The following is a 19,867-nucleotide window of genomic DNA, read 5'->3' on the forward strand; positions in this document are numbered from 1 at the left end:
CCAAACATACAGTATTCTAAAAGAAAATATCACCTATATCATCTGTTGCCTTCATTTCTCACTTGTTTTCATCATTTCCTGTCAGTCAGTTACTATAGCACAACATTTGGCACGATTCTCAATTATTTTGTGCTTAGCTGTATATAGCTTATAGATTTTATGATATGAGAGAGTGTATGACTGTGGTTTTTGATTGATGAATGTGTCTCTGTGTCTCTACTTACAGCCTTCATATATATCAGTAGGAATATGGACCGCAGTGGTGTTGTAGGAGACAAGTCGTTGGAAGTCTGGGTCTATTTCAAAGTCATCTGGAATGTATCTGTTCTTCTTCTCCTCCTCTTTATCTTCTTGTCTGTTCATTGCCTCTGTCTCATTTTGCTGAGAAAAAAGAAAAATTATTTTATATCATCCTAGAAAACATTTCTAGCTTTAGGCACATATGTAAATGTGTTATAAACCTCCTGGTTGTAAATGTCAATACAGTTAAAATGTTGCTAGAGTTTATTGGAGGATTAAGTTGGTCTGTACTTACTCCATCTTTGGCATTGTAGTACACAATCTTACTGATCTGTTAGAGATCAAAACAGAAACAGGGAAAGATGAATAGATAAAATAAAGGACTGCCATACTGTTTATGAAAACATTTAATGAATATGAGGATGACAAGGAGGATGTTTCCCCTACTGTCTGTGGGTAAAAAGTTTAAATGTTAGTATTACCAGAGTTAGCATAATAGATGCGTGCAGTAACTTGTAACCACCTGTAACCTGAAGACCACAAGAATCACACCCAAAATTCAGCTATATTGTACTTCCAATAGGCTAAAATACAGTATCTTCTTATTTTAATCCTTCATTTCAACATCATGAATAACCAAGATTATGTCCATTCTCAATAAGACATTGTAAGGAAATTATGCCATTTGTGTTTAAACTGATTTATTATTGGACTGAAAAATAAATAAACAAATAAACAACAACAAAAACTGAGTAAACGAATAAGCACACTTACTGACTGGGAAATCAGCTCAAGCTACTTTCAAAATGGCTTCAATCTAAATATAGATCAAAATATTGGATGTCCAAAGTTTCACCTGCAGCTGTGGACTTTTAGTTTTGTATGCATTTAGTTTCTTTTTTACTTATATTACAAAGTAGAGACCTGTGTTTGATACTGAGCATCAGTGAAGTAATTGGTGTTGTTTAGTTCTACAAGGCTTCTTGCCAGTACACAGGCTAGCAGGGTGCTAACAACTTAGCCAAGCTGTCAACGAAATGGCCCTGGAGCCACAGAGCTGTTTCACTGACTCTCACCACCTGCCTACCAACTCTGCAACACACCAACAGGACAGCAAGTGCTTCCGATACTGCTAACTCTTATGCTGGCTCAAAAGGTTTGTCATTAGCTCAAAACAGTTGATTCAGCTAAGTACACTGAGTCAAGCACTAGCACCTGATCAACACCCCTACCATTACTTCTACAACAATATACACACAAAAGAGCTGATAACAGGAAAGTACATCATGATATATTCTGCCAGGTCAGGTTATGGGAGTATATTTTCCAAGAGTACAATGTTACCATCCTATTCCTATAACCCTATCCCATGTTGTTTGAGGTGTTAACAGAACTAGAGGATGTGTTTTTCAAGATCCCATTATGTAATATAAAGAGTAAGAAACAATACTGTTCTCATTATGTGCCATTTAAATCTGGGGAACTAAGGATATTGTCTAAGTATGATTGTGTCATTTAACTGTAAACCATGTACATCTTAAGGTGCTGATCAATAATAGAAAACAGATCCCAACCCTCAGGGCAAGTTTACAGTATGCGTGTCTGTGAGAGAGAGAAATGGAGAAAAGGATGGGTATAACGTGTATGTGCAGAAACAAATCACTTTGAGTAAGATCTATGTTTTACCAGATAAGAGGATGTTTGCTAATGTGCTGCACACCGATCTCTACTAAGTTTAACGAGTCCATTTCTATATTTGTCATAAACCGATGACTCATTTAATATGCACTCGACTGACTGACATCTCCAACTGAACTGGTGTTTTTTTTCCCTTGCAGTTGTTGTCAGTGTTACAAGAGATGGATTTTTCCTTCAGCAGAAGGTTTCAATGACTTGTAAAGTATCTCTTTTAAAGCAGAAATTGATCATCTTGACAAAAAGTGAACTTTGGATTGAATTGGACTTTGCTCCCGCTCTGCTGTGATTGATGTCAGAGTCCAAAGGCTCTGCCAGCAAAGAAGGTGTCTTGTATGCAAAGGCTAGTTACTGTGGCAGCTGTTGGGGTGGCAGCGAGTGACACCAGTTTGACCCTCCTCTTCTGGCATGGTGGATTACTGAAAACTGTATGAATAAAACTGGGAGGAGCCAAAGGAAAGGATTTTTTTCCACTGATTATCAGCATCACGTAGTATTTTTTAAGACAGAGACAAAAGTTATTTTTCATTAATGCTATAGAATTCCACTAGAAAGATCTGTGATAGTTTTCTTTTTAAAACAAACCTTTTCACTGATAACATCTGAAGTGTCACAGAATATACCAAATCAGCACAAACAAATTTTACATAAACATGGATCTCTACCAATCACTAAATTGATCTCTTTAAAGCACTCGGAACCAAAAAAGGTAAAAAAAAAAAAAATCACACGCTACACTGAGTAGACACATGCCAGTGTGGGGTTCTTATTTCAGCAGTCACATCATTTAAGTGTTTAAACTCAGCAGGGAGAGGCGCCCAGTAGTACTGGCCTAGTTATCAAAGGTGACAGAGAAAAGACGCATGCACACAAACACATGTTGCCCTTTCCATAACCAAATTCTCCAAAATTTCAATCCAAATCAACTATCCTAAAATACTGATTCGCATGGACATAATATTGTATGTTCAGAAAATTACAGATCCTTGTTAATGATAAAGGCTGTTGCACACAAAAAGATGACTAACAAACACCCACCTACATACCTTGGATCTATTTGGCTCTATAAAATCAGTTCAGTGGAACACCAGCTAAATAAGAAGTTGGACTACTGATCTTTGGCTGATATATAGAATCAAGAGCAAAAATAGTTTTCCTGCAAAGTTAATTGAAGAAAAACTCATGTAACACACAGAAGCAACATATTTGCAAATTTACCGTATTCTGCATGAACATTTAGAGGTTTGCAAAGAAACATGTTTTTATATGTGACAACAGTTGTTTAAACCTTGAACTACATTATGTTGTACTGCATTGGGGAGTCTGACTGTTAAACAGTTTTCATTGATTTTCTGCTCAGGATTCCCAATATCGAAGTTCCACACCGCAATAGAGTCCTTGTAGAATAGGTATTTAAGGCGACCAAAAGTCTTTAATCATTGGCTGAATGGTTAAATACATATTTTTCTGTGATTTGACTAACTCAGAACTCATAATATTTTCTGCTTTACTATGATTTTAAAGTGAAACCGTGAAGGTTATTGATTGTAATTTGCAGCCAAATCTGGGTAGACACATTGGTGTTTACCTATGATACCTAATTTCATGATGGAAATACATTTATATTGATTTGATTCAGTTATGGAATTCCAATTTTATAAAGCAAAAATGAGTTATGTTTGACAGCAAAGTCAGCATATTAAATTGTGGACAGTTCAAGTTGTCTCAAGAGACGCATCACTTAAGTTCCTCCATCACTGACACAATATTTTGTCATTTGTTAAACAGTTGCAAGTTAATACCTTCACATTTATATGCTATACAAGCCCAAAAGAACCACTCACTTTGCAAGAAACCAGGCACCATCATTTACTGAGAAAAGTCTGTTCATATTATCAGCTGTAAGTTCCCATAAAATTGTTTGTTCATACTATGATTGATGGATAATATTAGAGAATGAATACTGTGTCTGTGTGTGTAAGTTAATTGTGACCATGCCTGATTATTTGAGCCTTTTATCTAAAGTAATGAAAGTCAATATTTTCTACAGTCATTAAAATACTATTGTCACTGTAATGGGATTTGCCAAGCAATTATTACAATCATATTGGCTCATGAATAACACGTCCCTCCGCCTGCTCTACATATGGATTTCACGGCACCACTTATTAGTATGTAACGCTGCCTGTCTTAAAGAACGTATCAGATTGTGCAATGGCCGCTCACTCACATCACTGTCGTCCATCCACTCGTGTTCCTTTTGCAACTTTTCTGCTTCTAATGCCAGCCTCTGAAAGAAAAGGAGAGCAGAAGAAGAGAGGAATATAGATAGTAAGAGCAGGTTTGATATTCTCAAAAAAATTAAAAATAAAGCTACATTATACCATGTTAACATCATAGATTCACAGATTTGTAAAAAAAACATAGATCTCTGTACAAACTGATCTTAGAAATAAACATAGCAGGAAATATGGATAGCTAAATATAAGAGCTGAAGTCATGAGATCTGACCCAAAGGCAGGATGATGGTGATGCATGAGCACCAAGTTCAAGGGAAAATACCTAATTTCCTCTTGGTGCCTGAAGGCATGAATTAGGACTAGTGACACAGTGTTGCACTAAAATTAGAAACCCACCTATTCCATCTTTTCCCAGATACTAATGACTGGGTTAATGGGTTTATAATGGGCCCAGTTTTTAATCTGTACCTGGTCTAGAAATGTACTGTACTATTAATTTCCCAGGGGAAATATCAAATCCAGCTCTTCATCCTTATGTGAGCAACACTAAGGGTTTCACATCACACTGAAAGAGAGGAAATCTGATGGGAGCATATGAGTAAAATAATCTATGAAATGAGATTGGGAGGGGGTTGATTAAATTAATTATTGAATTAATTTTATTTTCAAATTAACAAATAAAAAAAATAAAAAATGACAAGAATCAAATAAGCCGACCTAGGTCCAACTGGGATTCGCTTGCTTGGATATTAGTTGCCATGTTTGCTCTCAAAATGAGATCTTAAACATGACTCCAGCTGTTCATTTTCCTTCTTTTGTTTGTACCAACTTTGGAAATTAAAATAAAAAATCATAACCTTACAATAAGACAAAGTGCACACATTTTATCTAATCAAATAATCAGAAAGAAATAAGTCTGATGGAGATTACAAAGATTGGAAGATGTCTTAAATTATAAATAAATAAACCAACTTCAAACACCTTCAGATGACACAAGATGATCTTTGTAGACAGCAAATATATCTGTTTACCTAGAAAACTAGAATCCTTAAAATAGCCATTTCCACACAAACAGAGGAAGTGTTTTTCAGCTTCTTTATCTTTTCTTTCAAAAGAAAAAACTTCACTCAATGGCTTATCAGTTAGCACTGAGGCAATTGATAATGCAGATGTATCTCCTCACACCTCACAGAGTTGGCCCAAGACCAATCGTTATGTCTGTATACTATCTCATAATGCATGCTCGGGGCTGACAGTCTTGGTGTCTAAAACTAGGTTACCTCAAAAGCCTCTCAGTTGTGTTTCTTTCCAGGGAAATTTAGCAGCAGCTTTAACATGTACAGTTTACATTGGAGCAAAGGTTAAATGGAGGTTTAGCTGTATATGTGCGGTTATTGTGGGCCACGAAAGCTCCTATCTATGCAACATAAGGGGAGAAAAAAAATGACTGGGTCAAATTGAAATTACATTTCTTTCCAGTGGGCCACATACTCCCACTGTATATACATTTCCACTCAGAATCACAGAAGCATTTATAGTTTTTTTCAAAACTTAATGGCAATACACAGACAGTCTCCTGTCAGTACATTACTGATGAGGTCACAAACCCATATAGGTTCATTTACTGTGGAGGCCCTGGAATTCCAGTTCCAAACATCGATAAGAGAATGAAATATGATAAGAAGCCAAGAGATTTGTGTGCGTTTCAGAAGCTCATGCAAATGCAATTTGCAAAGAATTTCCATCACATTTGCAGGAGAGTGAAGAAATTCTGCCAGTACATTTTTTTTCTGTCTACATCAACCTTGTTTCATCTGCACATTTCACTCCTTTTGCTCACATGTTATTTAGCAAGCTGATACTGTTAAGTATCAGTGAATATGCTTCATTTATGAAGATGTTTCCCTTTATCATCAGTTATTCAATAACATCACATGGACATTTCCAAATGTAGACAGACAAATGTGCACAAATTAACTAAAGTGACATAATGTCTCCTGAAAGGAGAAATGCAAGAGTTGCCTTTCAAAAGAGAAACATCATTAATCCAGCTTGGCATAGGAAGATGAATTGAAAAATGATTAAAACAAATCCAAAACATGCACAGTAATTATCTCAATAATTATCTCAAAACTGCATGAGAAAATACTGATGAAATACAGTGGAAGTAATGTATCACATGTATTTTCACATAACACAATTTTTCTTGGTTTACCCTTCTAATCCTGTAATCCTGTCTAAAAAAGTGACCCTGTGAAGAGGAAAAAAAAAAAAAAAAACGGATGATCATTAAACATCCAGAGTACAATTCAGGTCGGCCCATTAGAACAGGCTTCTGTCTTTAAGAGCCTCTCCTTACATCCTGAAGGAACCGATTCAGTTTCACTCCTCTTTTCCCTTAAATCCACCCTTCTGTCAGAAAATCCCACTAAACTAAATTCTAATAGTGCACTTCAGGAATACAATACAATTTTTATTTTATTTTATTTGGCTCTACCTTTTCTGTTCCATTAATACAACCCGGCTCTCTGCATATGGAGGGCTGAAACATTGTAGAAAATGAAAGTTCTGTGTTTCTTTCATGACATTATCATAGTTATAGACAAGTATAATTATTTCTATTTTTCCTGTAATTTCATCAAGCTGACCATTATAACTACTAAACTTAAACCAATTCACTGCATGTCCTTAAAGGATAATCAAACCACCTCTAGATGCACCTTTCTATCTTAATCTAAGTGGAGTGAGTCTTATGTACAGTAGTGTGGTTACTACTGACTACTAAGCACTATGCATAGGCTATATATTTGTAGTAGTAGGCTACATTCCTACATTCCATTGTCAGCTACTAATCCAACCAATGACAATCTGGAAGTGGTAACCACGTGACCAGAAGTGGCAAATGACTGGATAAGTGCTGGACCATTTGTTGATACTCCTGGCAAACATCATATCAATGCAAACATTTTATAATAATCTGCTGCTGCGGTTACAAGCACGCCAAAGCTAACTGGATTACCTTCTGAGTTGCCTCATCGTCTTTTTTTCTATTTAGCATCAGATGGAAGGTCTTATTTACAAAATACATCGACTTCAGAGGAGTTTCCTGCTAAAATATCTGGAAATTACCATATTCCTAGACTAAAATAATCGGGCAGATTGTTTCGTGCAACTTATATTTTTAAGTGTTTTTACTTGAGTGCTGCACCTCACTTGGTTTCTTTAGAAAAAGCACTATGATTTTAGTTTACTTATTTAACCAGGAAATCCCATTTGTCTAAGTTGTCACCTCTGCATCAGGAGCTAAACAATCCAACATAACACCAACCACCAATGTCACCGATCTCTAGTTGTTGGGAGTTTGAGATCGAAGCATTTTTTCTTTCTTGCTGCAAAATGGAGAGGAACTTTTCTTATATGTATTTAAATGGGCTGTTTAGTGTTCCAAAAGTTCCACACTGAGATATCAAGCAGACGACGGAAGATAAGCCATGACTGTAGATGACTATTGAGTATGATGAGTGTTTCGATATGGAAATCTGTTCTTTTTTTAAATCTAACCAAGGATCTTGTATTATTTGTCTATTTATAAAAAAATAACAAATAAAAAAAAATAAAAAAAAAATAAAATAAAAAAAAATCAATAAACACAACCCCTGGAAATTTGGTTTTAAATTCAAGCTGTGATTATAATCTTGAGTTGACCACCTATCTTCCTGACGTGCAATCCAAGGTGATAGAAACTGTGAGATGATATAAATGAGATAAATGTACGATATAACCTCAAAATTCAACTTGGTTAGATGGCTCATCCAACTCCAACACACCTCCAGACACTCACAGCCAGCTATGAGTGGATTGTTGGATATGGTAGGCAATCATTACAAGGCATAGGAGAAAGAATGTAATTTTTCAAAAGTTAAAAAACATTCGTGCTTTCAGGGCATATTATGTATATTTTATACAGTGGAGTGCCAAAGTCTTGAGTTAACCTCATTTGTCGATATTTTGCAGCCAAGAAAACCAAACTTTCTTTCAATATTTTAAAGTGGTCCTAAGCAATAGTTTTCCAGCCTTTCTGGACGCCTTAAAAAGTTTTCTTTAGACATTTGCTGCTTTTCACTCATTTACAGTTAAATTCTTAAAAATGTTTTGATTTATGTTTTTTTTTTTTTTTTTTTTTTTTTTTTTTTTTTTTTTTTTTTTTTTAAATCGAGCCCCTTAACACTCAGGCGTGAAACATTTGAACATAGAAAAAAGGCACGACAGGGGGAAGACACGGTTTTGTTTATGTAACAGACAACTTCAAGAGCCAATTTTAAATAGCATCTTTAAGCAATTTGTTACTAGCAGCCTTTAACTGCACATAATTAGTTCTCATTTCTTCAGTTGTGTCAATAAAAAAAGAGCAAAGCTAACAGAGTTTGACAGGCATAGCACTATTTTAGCCCCAAGTTATTAGCAGAGAGCTAATAACTGGACAAGTGACAACAACAAAAGCAGTGGCAGACCTGAAGCAGATGAACAGTGTCTAAATTAAATGTCTTAAAGAATAATTATAATAAAGAAAATACAGCAAAGATGTGACGCAGGACCTGAAAGATGCATCTGACCCTTTCAATTCATCCATCTACTGTTCACTGGTCTCCGTGAAAGGATGGGCACTCTTAATCATATTGTTTTATTCTGTTCACTGAGGTAATTCCTCTGCAGGGGGAACATTACACACGACCTACTAACCCTGTCTTTGACTCCTCTCAGCCAATATTTACAGCAGCCAGGCTCGATTTCCAGCACCTGCACACACACATACGCGCACCTGCCCTCAAACACACACACTCACATTTGTACAGAGGAACAGGCACTCATTAATGAGGAGCTCAGTGGAAGATCAAGAGGTTCAGGTGTCAAAGGCCAGCAGCTGTTGCAGTTACCTCCAATTTATAGCTGCGCTTTTATGTTGATTCCACAGTATTTCACAGAGTTTCCACAGACTATACACCTGGAATGCTAAATGAACACATGTAACATGCTACACAAATTATAAAAGTAAGTAATGATTTTAACACCTTAAGTAAAGATAAAAAAAAATAAATTCCTGCAAAATATGTTTTTGGCATTACAATTTATGATGTCAGCAAGCTGCTATGGAATGACTAATGAGAGCATATTGCTGAGTTACCGAATGGATAATGATGATGATCAATGCCTGGTTCATGCTGTGTAGCTTCATGCCTGAGATTAAAGATGGAGCTCCTGGAGCTGGTTAGACAGTCTCAACAGTAACATGTCCAATTGAGTCTCCATACTCTTTGTTTGTTATGTTTGGTAAAGCAGCATACTGTCTGTTTAACTGTCATTTAACAATTGCATCCATTACAGTGGACCTGTAACAGAATTTAAGGCTCACTGTCACATTTATTCCGAAATACACAAGTATTTAGAGAGAAAAGAAACAAAAGATGAATTGAGTTTTGCTACTCATAAAGAACTTCAAGTGACTTTGTACCAGATGCTGTAAAATTCCCTCTATACAGTCTATCCACAAGGTTGTCATCTGTTAGAAACAATTAAACATGTCCTTTGTAATACCTAAAATCTCCTACTGATGTCACAGATCTTTGGTTTTATTGTAATCATTTTCTTTGATTTCCACAAGTTTGCTATATTTACTGCCTTTTTCAGAAATTAATTGTAAAAACAGGGGCTTTCCAGGGACCAATGACAGATCTCACGTTGTTATAATGCAAAAATGAATGAATGAATGTCAAATTTGAGATGGAGTCTTTGCAAATGAGCGCAGGTGAAGTGCCTGAAAGGATAGATGGAGGGAGTTGTCGTAGCAAAAGGTAGATGAAATATAGGATTAATTAATGTGGATAAAATCACAGGCTCAGTCTCTCACACACATGCAGAGAACACATCTCCACCTACACCCTTTGTCTGTAAGCTAAAAACACTGGATTACAAATTCAATAGTGTGATTTTCTCTGTAAACACACACACACACACACACTTGTTTTTTCAGACACACTCTACTGGCAGCCTGATTAGAGCATCAAGTCCTGCCACAACGAAACACACACACAGACACACCTGCCATCCCACTGATATGTGGGGAGGCACGGGAGACCAGAGGAAACATGAGCATCTGCTGTTGTGACTGGCAGCACTTTAGTCAGATCTATCCTGCTCAGCCTGCAGGGAGTCATGAGGAGGGTGCTGAGAGAAAAAAGGAGAGAAATGGAGACCTGTATTTGCCCAAATTGCACAAACACACATTCACTCACCTTTGCACCAGAAGGAAAGCAACTGTATAGTAAGTACATGCAAGTTGACAAGTTCACATAGGACTGCTCATAAAGAGAGAAAGTAACTTCCATCAACATGCCAACTTCGCAGACTGACTTGTTAGAGACTAGAGCTCGTTTTGTGCTCCACTGCTGTGCACTGGTTTGACAGCTCATCTCTTCTGCTACAAGCCGACTTCGCTTTCTATGCTGTGCCAACTGGCTGCAAACAACTTCCAGTTACAGCTGTACACAGCTTCAGTGCAGACATGGCAGCACCATGTACCTAAATCCACACAGACATACTGTACAGTATAACTTAACACAGTGTCACTTTCCATTTGGCTTTTGTAATAACCTTTTTATCAGGATTCGAGGGATTTGTGGGATAGTGGTTTCTCTGGGGTTAACCTGACATTTCAAAGAGCCGAGACAGTGGTTTAGCAACATGTGAAAAGTGGATATAGGGTTAGTTTCAGGTTCAGTTTATTTCGACAACTGAAGGTGATTCACACCATTATCATGAACGAAAGCTTTTATAGACAAAGAAAGACAGAAAAAACAGTCCATGAAAAAATGCAAACTAATATTTTGCCTGTGGTGCGATGCACAGCTGTTACCGTCTATACCTGTGTGGGACTGAGCATCATCGCAGGTGCATGGCTCTAATGAGCGAGACATCAAATGTACACTCCTTCTTTGTATGTATACAGTACATCTGATAAGTTTCATGTAGGAAAACAGTGATGACAAACACAAAGCTGGAGCAGCAGAGACACACAGACACAGTGACAGCTGGGCAGACAAAAGCAGCCAAACACACACACACAGAGCGCAGGAAGTGATGAATAATGAGCCACTGCTAAGAGCTTGCATGTATACGTGCACACACAAACACACACTAAATTGACTTTTTCTCTAACATATAGATGTTAAATATTAACATTTATTATCATCTTTAGCATTGAGCCACAACAAAACCCATTATGTAACACTGGTTCTAATGGTTACTTGTGTATACAATGCTGGCTGAGGTTGTTGTCTTTAAATACAGTCTGTTTTACTGGCACACAAATGTAGAGCAGGAATTCAGCCACCTTGGCTCAAGGCACAGTGGCCTTTACTTTAACGTGAATAGGGGACTGAAATTGGGATTCAGAGGATTTTAACAACCAGTATTCCGCTATCAATAATCATTCGTTGGCTCAATGTAAAGCTATGATAAATCCAGTAAATTAATCACAGAAGCTGTCAGAAAGAAGATAAAGTTGTGGACTTTTGTGATTCTCATGGACAGGATTTCGAGCTGCGTCGAGGAAGTCGTGCTCTTTTAAGATACCAATCTGGCACTACTGCCACCACCACCACCATTGGTCACCGGAGCACCTTGTGGCTGTGACACACTCTTGGAGCGGTAAATAAAGTGAGACTGGATTAAAGCAGGGGAAAAGCCAAAGGAATGATCATATAATTAGTACAAACATGGTAAGGAGCCAAGAGCGGAACCAATCTCAGTGACAGAAGCTATCGGTGCTCCACCATTCCTTTATTATAACTTCTCTTACTACCATGAGATAGCAAATGCACAGATTACTATTGTTTAGAAAATATAACAAAACCCAAGAATATGTTACCCAAGAAGATCCTGATTTCCCAGATGGCCTACACTTACTTACTTACTTGTACCTGTCGTCATCATGAGCTTTGGGTAATGACAGAAACAACAAGGTCTAACTTAAAACTTAGATGTAATTAAGTAAATGTTACTTAATATCTTCAAAACTGTTATGTTTTATGGTCAGTAAAATTTACTTGATACTGGCAAGTGAGTATTACTTGATATTGCAGCATTAGATATTACTTAAATCATTTGAGTGCAAATACTTACAAAGGGTTTTTTAAGTAAATCTTATGAGTTATTTTTTTTCAGTGTGCCAAGTTCTGATGACACGATACAACCTAGTTTAATAGTCCGAAAACAGGTCATGCAAATATTACATAAAATATAATTTTTTTCTGTTTAGTGACTTAAAAATGTTTTTAAAATGTTTTCTTACAGATTCTTTGTTATTTGGTTAGAAATACAGCTAACAGAAAATATGTCTTTCACAAGTTTCTCTCGTGGGGGAAGGTACAGAGTTAATCTGGGGCTGACTGTTAGGGTTTTCATTTTTTTCAGCTGGCCTGGGAGCAACTGGGGATCCCACAGGAGGAACTTGAGGGAGTTGCTGCAGACAGTGAAATCTGGGCTTCTCTGCTCCCCCGCTGCTACTGTGACCTTGGAATGAACCAAGCCATGAGAAGTATGGCGGGATGGATTAGAAAGTACCATCATACCACCAAAATGTAGTGGAGTGAAAGTGTGAAGCGGCATACAAGCAAAATATTCAAGTATAATACAACTACCTTTCATTATACCCATATATCACTGGCACTTAGGTGCGGAAGGTGACTTTTCACTATAAAATAAAATGGTTTGAGGACAAACTTTTGGAGACAACACTGGACTGAATTCCACTGAGTAATACTTTTCTGATACTTTATGCAGTAAGAAATCTTTTTCGGGATTAATAAACAATAATAATTATTAGAAATAATGATATTTCTAAAAAAACAGTCACTATATAGTTATTACTGTAGGCAGGAACGACCTCGAATAGCATTCTTTGTTGCAGAAGAGTTTGAAGAGGCCTCTGACTGAACACATGTCATTGTTTGATCAACCTGTTGAATGTGCTCAGTGTTGCCCATTATGTTGAGCAGCTTTTTCGACATTCTTCTTTGCATAATCAGCGCCAGAGCCAACTGTCTTCATCAGTTTGTTCAGTTTCTTTGAGTCACCAGATGGTTGCACACGCCTGCAAAGAAAATTGCGCTCTTCACAGAAGACTTGCATCTTGCTGTAAAAAATGGAAGTATGCAAGCTTCATCAAGACATAAGATTCTGCTCTGTCCCTTCTTGTAGAAGGCCCCAGCGATGCATTCCCAGTACAGTCCATTTTAAACTGAACCTTAGAAAAGGTTATTCTGAGTTTTAGAGAGATATTTAGCAGGTTTTTCGTTAAAGTCTTCTCAAGGCAAAAAGAAACCTAGAGAAAAAACCCAGTGCTTGATTAATATAGGAAACTAATAACTGTACACCAAAGTCATTAAAAAAAAAAAACTGTGGGTGATATTTGATCAATTGTATTTGTTCATTTCTATGTCAGTGTTTGCACCAAACAGGCTGCTCAGTTCCAATATCCATAAATGTACAATGGCTCAGAAATAAAACGCACAGAAGCAACTAGAAGCATCAGTTTAATTTCCTAGTGTGTTCTCCATAAATTCGCCCAGAATCACATTTGATTATGAGCTACCATAGTAACGGCGTCTTTTCATCTCAATCCTCACTTTGCAACTTGTCTGCAAATGAAGGAGGCGATATTTCCAGATCTCCGGACGACTCACTATATTAATCATACCCAGTAAGCTAGCTACTGACTGTGAAAAGCCAACTCTTGCCAAAGATTCCATTAGCATAAATTACCTGCCAATGTCAATATAAAAACTCCTTGGCATGAGACACTCAGAAAATGCATTATGTTCATTCACCAATGTTAAGATACTAAATTTCAATAGATGCTTTTTTAAAAATGCATCATTGTGTAAAATAGGAACTCTTATACCATCAGAACAAATATAATAGGAATTCAATTAATTAAAGGAAATTATATTTGATTGCACTCATGGGAAATACACAAAGTAAACCATTTTTACTTAGTTGTACGACTTAGAAAATATGAATGAGGAGCTTTGAGTGCGAGTGTGTGCGTGTGCGTGTGTGTGCGTGCATGTGCGTGTGTGTGTGTGTGTGTGTGTGTGTGTACACCCTGTGATTAGGGCTCTAACACCAGAGTCTAATGACTTACAGCGTGTCATCCAGTGGTGGTTTAATTGCACACTTGCAAACACTAGAGATCAGTGACTCCACTGTAATTACACATCACTACATAACACTTTGAATAGCTATATTCAAGGGCTCTTGCTCTCATCCTTCTTTGACAGTTTAATGAACATGAATGCTGCTAGATAGGCAATTTTGTGTTTAACACATGCATAGTGTAGATGAGAGTACTTGACAGGGGTTTCTCGTTTTTGTTTGCCTGGTGTTGAATACAAAAGAAAGCGATTCATTTTGGGAGAGAGGAATATGTTTATGATGCCGATATAGCTTAGCAACCAGGGTGTCATGGTTACCTGTGGCATTCATGGTCCGTGCATTGTGGAGAGCAATATCTCCCATACAATAGCAACATCAGAGACCAGAAACATTTGGTTCATTATTGTCCCACTGTAGCACCCTCATTTTTCTTGGTAATGGAGAATCAACTTAAACTTGCCTCTTAATGCCGATGCCAACAACCAACTCTCATCCAAATAAAATAGTTTTTTTTTTTAATGGAGCACCACTCGGAGTGATTTAAAACGATACAAGAAGCTAAGTCTGGAAAACAACTGTCATTTTTTTGTTTCCATAAAGGGCCACATATTGTGGTTCATACTCTGGTGGAAAGCCAAAGCCTTTTGATTGTGCTGCCAAAGTGCTAATGCAATACCAGGCCTAAAATAACTCTTACAAATCAATATTGAAATAGCCCTGTCTTCAGCTGTCTGCTTTGTGGTCCTGCATCGTCTCCTCTCCTTATGATCTTCTTTTCACTCTTGCTTATTAATTTTTTTGTGTACTTTTCTGTTATTTTCCTCAGGAAAATGTGTCTGCTTTTAATTCTTTCAATCAGCTTGTATTCCATGTCATGACAGCTTCTCTGCAGGCCTGTCTGCTTTTTTTTTTGTGCAGGCACTCTGAGTGGGGGGAGGGCACGACACGTTGCCCTAAAAAGGTACATCCCTTAAGGTGGATACTAAGCATCAGAAATAGTTTCTTGAGGGCACAAACTCAAAATAACCTTACTCTTATGTCATTATTTCAGTTCACTTAATTAATTTCACAGTTCACAGAGATAAATACTGGTTAGATTTATGGTCCAGGTTTGCAACAATGGCTCACACTAGGAGTGAGGACTATGTAAGGTCAGACTCACATAGCAACGCTCTGTGTTTATATTTCTTTAAAACAATCACAATGTCTCGGATAGCTCTAAGCCCATATACAGCTACAAGGGTACAAAGGTTCTGTATAATAGTGTCAAGTAAGAACTTGTTTTGATGGAGCGAGTGGGCACCCATGGAAAAATTGTTAACATACTCTGTAAATCTTCACAAACTAACCAAACTAACCAATTGCAGATACAGAAAAACTAACTCTGTTTTGACAAATTTTATTAATTAAATTTGTTTTTGAAGATGTACACATATTTCTCACTTTTTTCAACCTAATTTAAGCTATTTTTTTTTTTTTTTTTTTTTTTTTTTAAATCAATGCTTTCTACCATGGAAAAAATCTTTATAACAAAGTATAAAATAAACTATTACAATTTCTATCCGTCCATTGGGAGTACGATGAACACCTGTTTGTTCTCATGTTTATGACACAAACAATACTTGTTCAAGGCTTGTTACATAACTAATCTTTTAACAACCCGTTTATGTTTGCAACTTTTCAGTACATATTTCAGCATGAGCAACATTTGCTTTTAGTGTTGTAACCACCACAAAATATGCCCTCCTTTTCATGACAAATGCACACCTCTGGAGATCTCTGTAGGTGTCATCACAGCGAGAGAAACGACCTATTCCTCTGGGGGAAGTTAACCACAGGCTCCATCAAAGACTATTGCTTAAGAGGAACTATTCAATAATTGATGAGAAAAGAGCCAGGGGAGTCAGAGGCGAACTGAATATCAGGAAGGCCATTTGGCATTGAGGCAGGTTAAAACAAACAAAAAATAGGAGGTGGGGTAACTGTAATGAAGAAACAGATTACAGGTGTCTTTGTGTGTGATCTAGGAGTTCATTCACAATTAATCAAGATGTCACACCTATACTGCAGCTATGCAAGGGGAAAATAATGATGGAGGCAATTAGTAAAAATTCAGCGGAGGTGGTATTGAGTCATAGAACAAAGAGAAAGGATGGTGATACTGCAAATAAAAGTATCCTCAGTCATATTTTTAAATAAAAAAAACTAAATGACCAAAAACTTCAAAAGCTATTGCTGAAGCTCATTAAATGACTGCTACTGTAATACTTTGATTATGAAGCAAACTTAAAAATGTGATGATTCACATTGATATCTGGTGCTAAAGATCAAGTGTGTAACATTAGGTACAGATTTTCCCTCATACAGTTAATGTATTAATCACAAGAAAGCAAAGTGTTTTCACTATACTCAAAGATGCCACGAGTTACCCTTGCTCATCTGCCATTTTGCAGGGCTATGTTACTACAGTAGCCCAGTTGGGTCAACAGCAGACCTTTTGCATTTTTAATGGTTTTGGCAGCCATTTAATGCCTACTGTAGGTAAAATCAGCTGGACACACTACTGCAACCATAGCTTTACAATTCGCTTCACTCTTCCCAGTGTTGCCAGTTCTGAAATTCTCCTGATCACATTTTTTAACACCATATTCCTCCAGACATTAAAAGGTAAAACTATCCTTCCAATGGCAAACAATGCTTCAGTTTAAATTTGCTTCTCCTAGTGATGAGAAGGTGGAAGGGACAGATCATTTTGAAGTCACTTAAGATCATGATTTACAACTATGTTATTTGTTGAATGCATTGCCTTAAGGTAGGGTAGGAGATCCTAGATTTTGAGTCCAGCGAAGCTGCATTTTGAAAATACACAGGTAAAAAGTCCCAACCCTTTTCTTCACTTTCCCCCCGAAGGCACGCCTCTAGAGTACATGAACGCGCACGAGCACGAAGGTGCACGAGTGCTGTTCTGACAGCAAGCATCGATCGTTGCCGTATTTAGTATTTAGTATATGCTAACTATACGTTTACTAATGCTAGGTGCTAGCCAAGCTGGCTCTAGTTTAGCTTCCTGCCAAGCTTCTGGACGCGTAATTCGTTCACGGAGCAGGGTACGCGCACAGGGGGAAGGAGGGGGAGGGAGGAGCAGATTGCAGGTTGATAGACGGCATCAGAATCCAATCATCGTTAACGGTCCATTCAGTATGATTGGATAGTGTTTTTCCTAGATTGTACGTTCTAGAGGCCACTAAAACTTTTCATATTTGTGTCAAAACTTTTAATTAATTGGTTGCAATGGGGGTGTGAAGAGTATTTCAAGCAATATGTAAAAAAATTTCCAGAAAAAGAACGCCTACCCCACCTTTAAGCACTGGTAGCACAATTATTTTTTATTAGAGTTTTATTTGAGTCAAAGGTTCCATTCAGTTATATTTATATAGGTATTTTTTTGTTTATTTGTATCTTTTTCCCAGCTACATCATGAATTAGACTTCTTCTGCAATGTATTTTAAATGTAGTTAACATGCTCTGAAAAAGCTTTCATAGATAGAAACAAACACACACACACACACACAAAGTACGAAAAAAAGAGGACAACAAATGAAAGAGAGGAACAAGGGGTAAGACGAGTAAAGTTGAAATGTTAAAAGTAGTAACAGAAAACACATAAATACATTACTAGAGGGATAGATTAAAAGGGAAACTGGAGCTATAAGACACTACATATGACAAGAGGGGAAAGCTTATTATGGATAAGATCAAAATCTCACAGAGGTAGGGAATGTGAGCCACTTGGTGCATATGGTCAGAAGTGGAGTGTAGTCTATGAGTATGTTAATATTCAATAAATGTAATCTCCAGAGTTTTATCAGTGATAAGACTAAGCTACAACAGCAGCTGCCGAGAGAATCTGATTCATCTACTGTATCAAAGAGATCTGGGTGAAAAAAAGTTTAGTCTGCAGTGACTCCTACTTAAAAACTGAAACAATCAGTGACAGTACATCGCAGATGAAGACCAAGAAGAGTTTTGCAGTCCTCTCAGCACTGCAGTGGATTTCTTTCTGTTGGGTATTAGTATAATTTTATATATGTGAATACATGATGAATGCAAATATTGTGGCAAACCATGACAGATTCTTTGATCACCCATGAGTGATTTGAAAATTAAATGATTTCTTGAGTCAGATCAACAAATCTATAGGAAGGTTACCTTTGCACACCTGGAGGTGTTTGCTCAGAATTAATTTTTATATCAAAATCTGATTCCTTTTGAGGTTTCTTCCCAAAATTTTCAGGATCTAAAGATTTCTTCTTGCCTGTAGTGGTTTGGACCGATCGCTGTCCTGTGAGGAATGACTGGTAGCTGAGGGCATGTTTTATGAATGACACCGGTCTATGGACATGACAGCGCCTTTAGAGAGACCGTCCTCCTCCTCAAATGCTGCCCACGTAGCATTTGTTCATGCAGGCAGATAAGACCAATAATTACTTTTAAAGAATATGCTGCCTCCAGTGGTCGTGAGAGAGAGAGTGAAAATTATGTCCATGGCAGTACGGTCATGTTGTAAAAATAATTTTTTAGACCTAAACATGATCTTGTTTGAAGCATATAACAATGTTACAGCCTAAACCCAACCACAAAGTGACAAAAGTGTTTTAGTAAAGTGTTGCTGATGTTGAGTTGTTTGTCTTGATTTTATGTCCCACAAAGGCCCGTGATTGAAAGTGCAGCACCATATCCATCTCCCTCCTTCCTTTCTCCTTATGAGGACTTTGTGGTCTCTTAAAAGAAAGACTTGAGTGACATCTACCATGATGTGGAAACACTCATGAGTCATATTTTCCTTCTGCTGCTTGTAGAAGCGGTACTTTACAGGGTGCGGTTATAAGCGGCACTGTGGGGTATGAATGACCGATATGACCATTTCAGTTGGAGGACTAATGGTCATAACGGAGCACTGAAATGGAGGACCAGGACTATATTTATCTGACTAGTTGATATTAGCCACTCATATAGATATACTGAGAATGTTCAATCATCTGCCACATATTTTTTGAAAGTGCTTGCTCTTCTCCAAAAAGTTTCCAAAAGTCTAAAAAAATAAAAATACAAGCAGTACAGTAGTTAATAGTGACTATGTTGAGGGTCAAGGTTTACACAATCTGATGTTATAGTTTACAGGAACAAAAAGCATGCATTTTTTCACAATCCTATTTAGACTGTAACTAAGGCCGAATGGAAAAAAAAAAATTTCTACATTTTTTTCTTACACACCTTATCCTAAAAACAATAGGAGGAATTTGTAAGGACAACTACGCTGCATCATATCAAAATATATGACCACAATTACACTAAGCTGTGGTGTGGGTTTGCAGAGGTGAAACTACAGCTTTTGGAAATAAATGTACAAAAAGATTATTTGTTCATTTATATAATACTCCTCAACATAGTGTTTCACAGCAGCTATAGTCTATCCTATA

At 37.1% G+C, this 19,867-nt stretch overlaps 1 protein-coding gene across 1 annotated transcript in view; it reads right to left on the reverse strand.

Annotated features, from left to right (window-relative positions):
* Nucleotides 1-19,867, reverse strand: part of cacna2d1a (calcium channel, voltage-dependent, alpha 2/delta subunit 1a) — a 107,131-nt gene that overhangs the window by 60,374 nt on the left and 26,890 nt on the right. Inside the window, exons 4-6 of the mRNA XM_075471706.1 lie at nt 4,166-4,225; nt 536-571; nt 225-381 (exon numbers count right to left, since the gene is read on the reverse strand). Coding sequence (XP_075327821.1) covers nt 225-381; nt 536-571; nt 4,166-4,225 — 253 coding nt within the window. The remainder of the gene's footprint in view (nt 1-224; nt 382-535; nt 572-4,165; nt 4,226-19,867) is intronic.

This window comes from Odontesthes bonariensis, chromosome 8 (assembly GCF_027942865.1).
Source record: "Odontesthes bonariensis isolate fOdoBon6 chromosome 8, fOdoBon6.hap1, whole genome shotgun sequence".
In the NCBI taxonomy this organism is placed as follows: Eukaryota; Metazoa; Chordata; class Actinopteri; order Atheriniformes; family Atherinopsidae; genus Odontesthes; species Odontesthes bonariensis.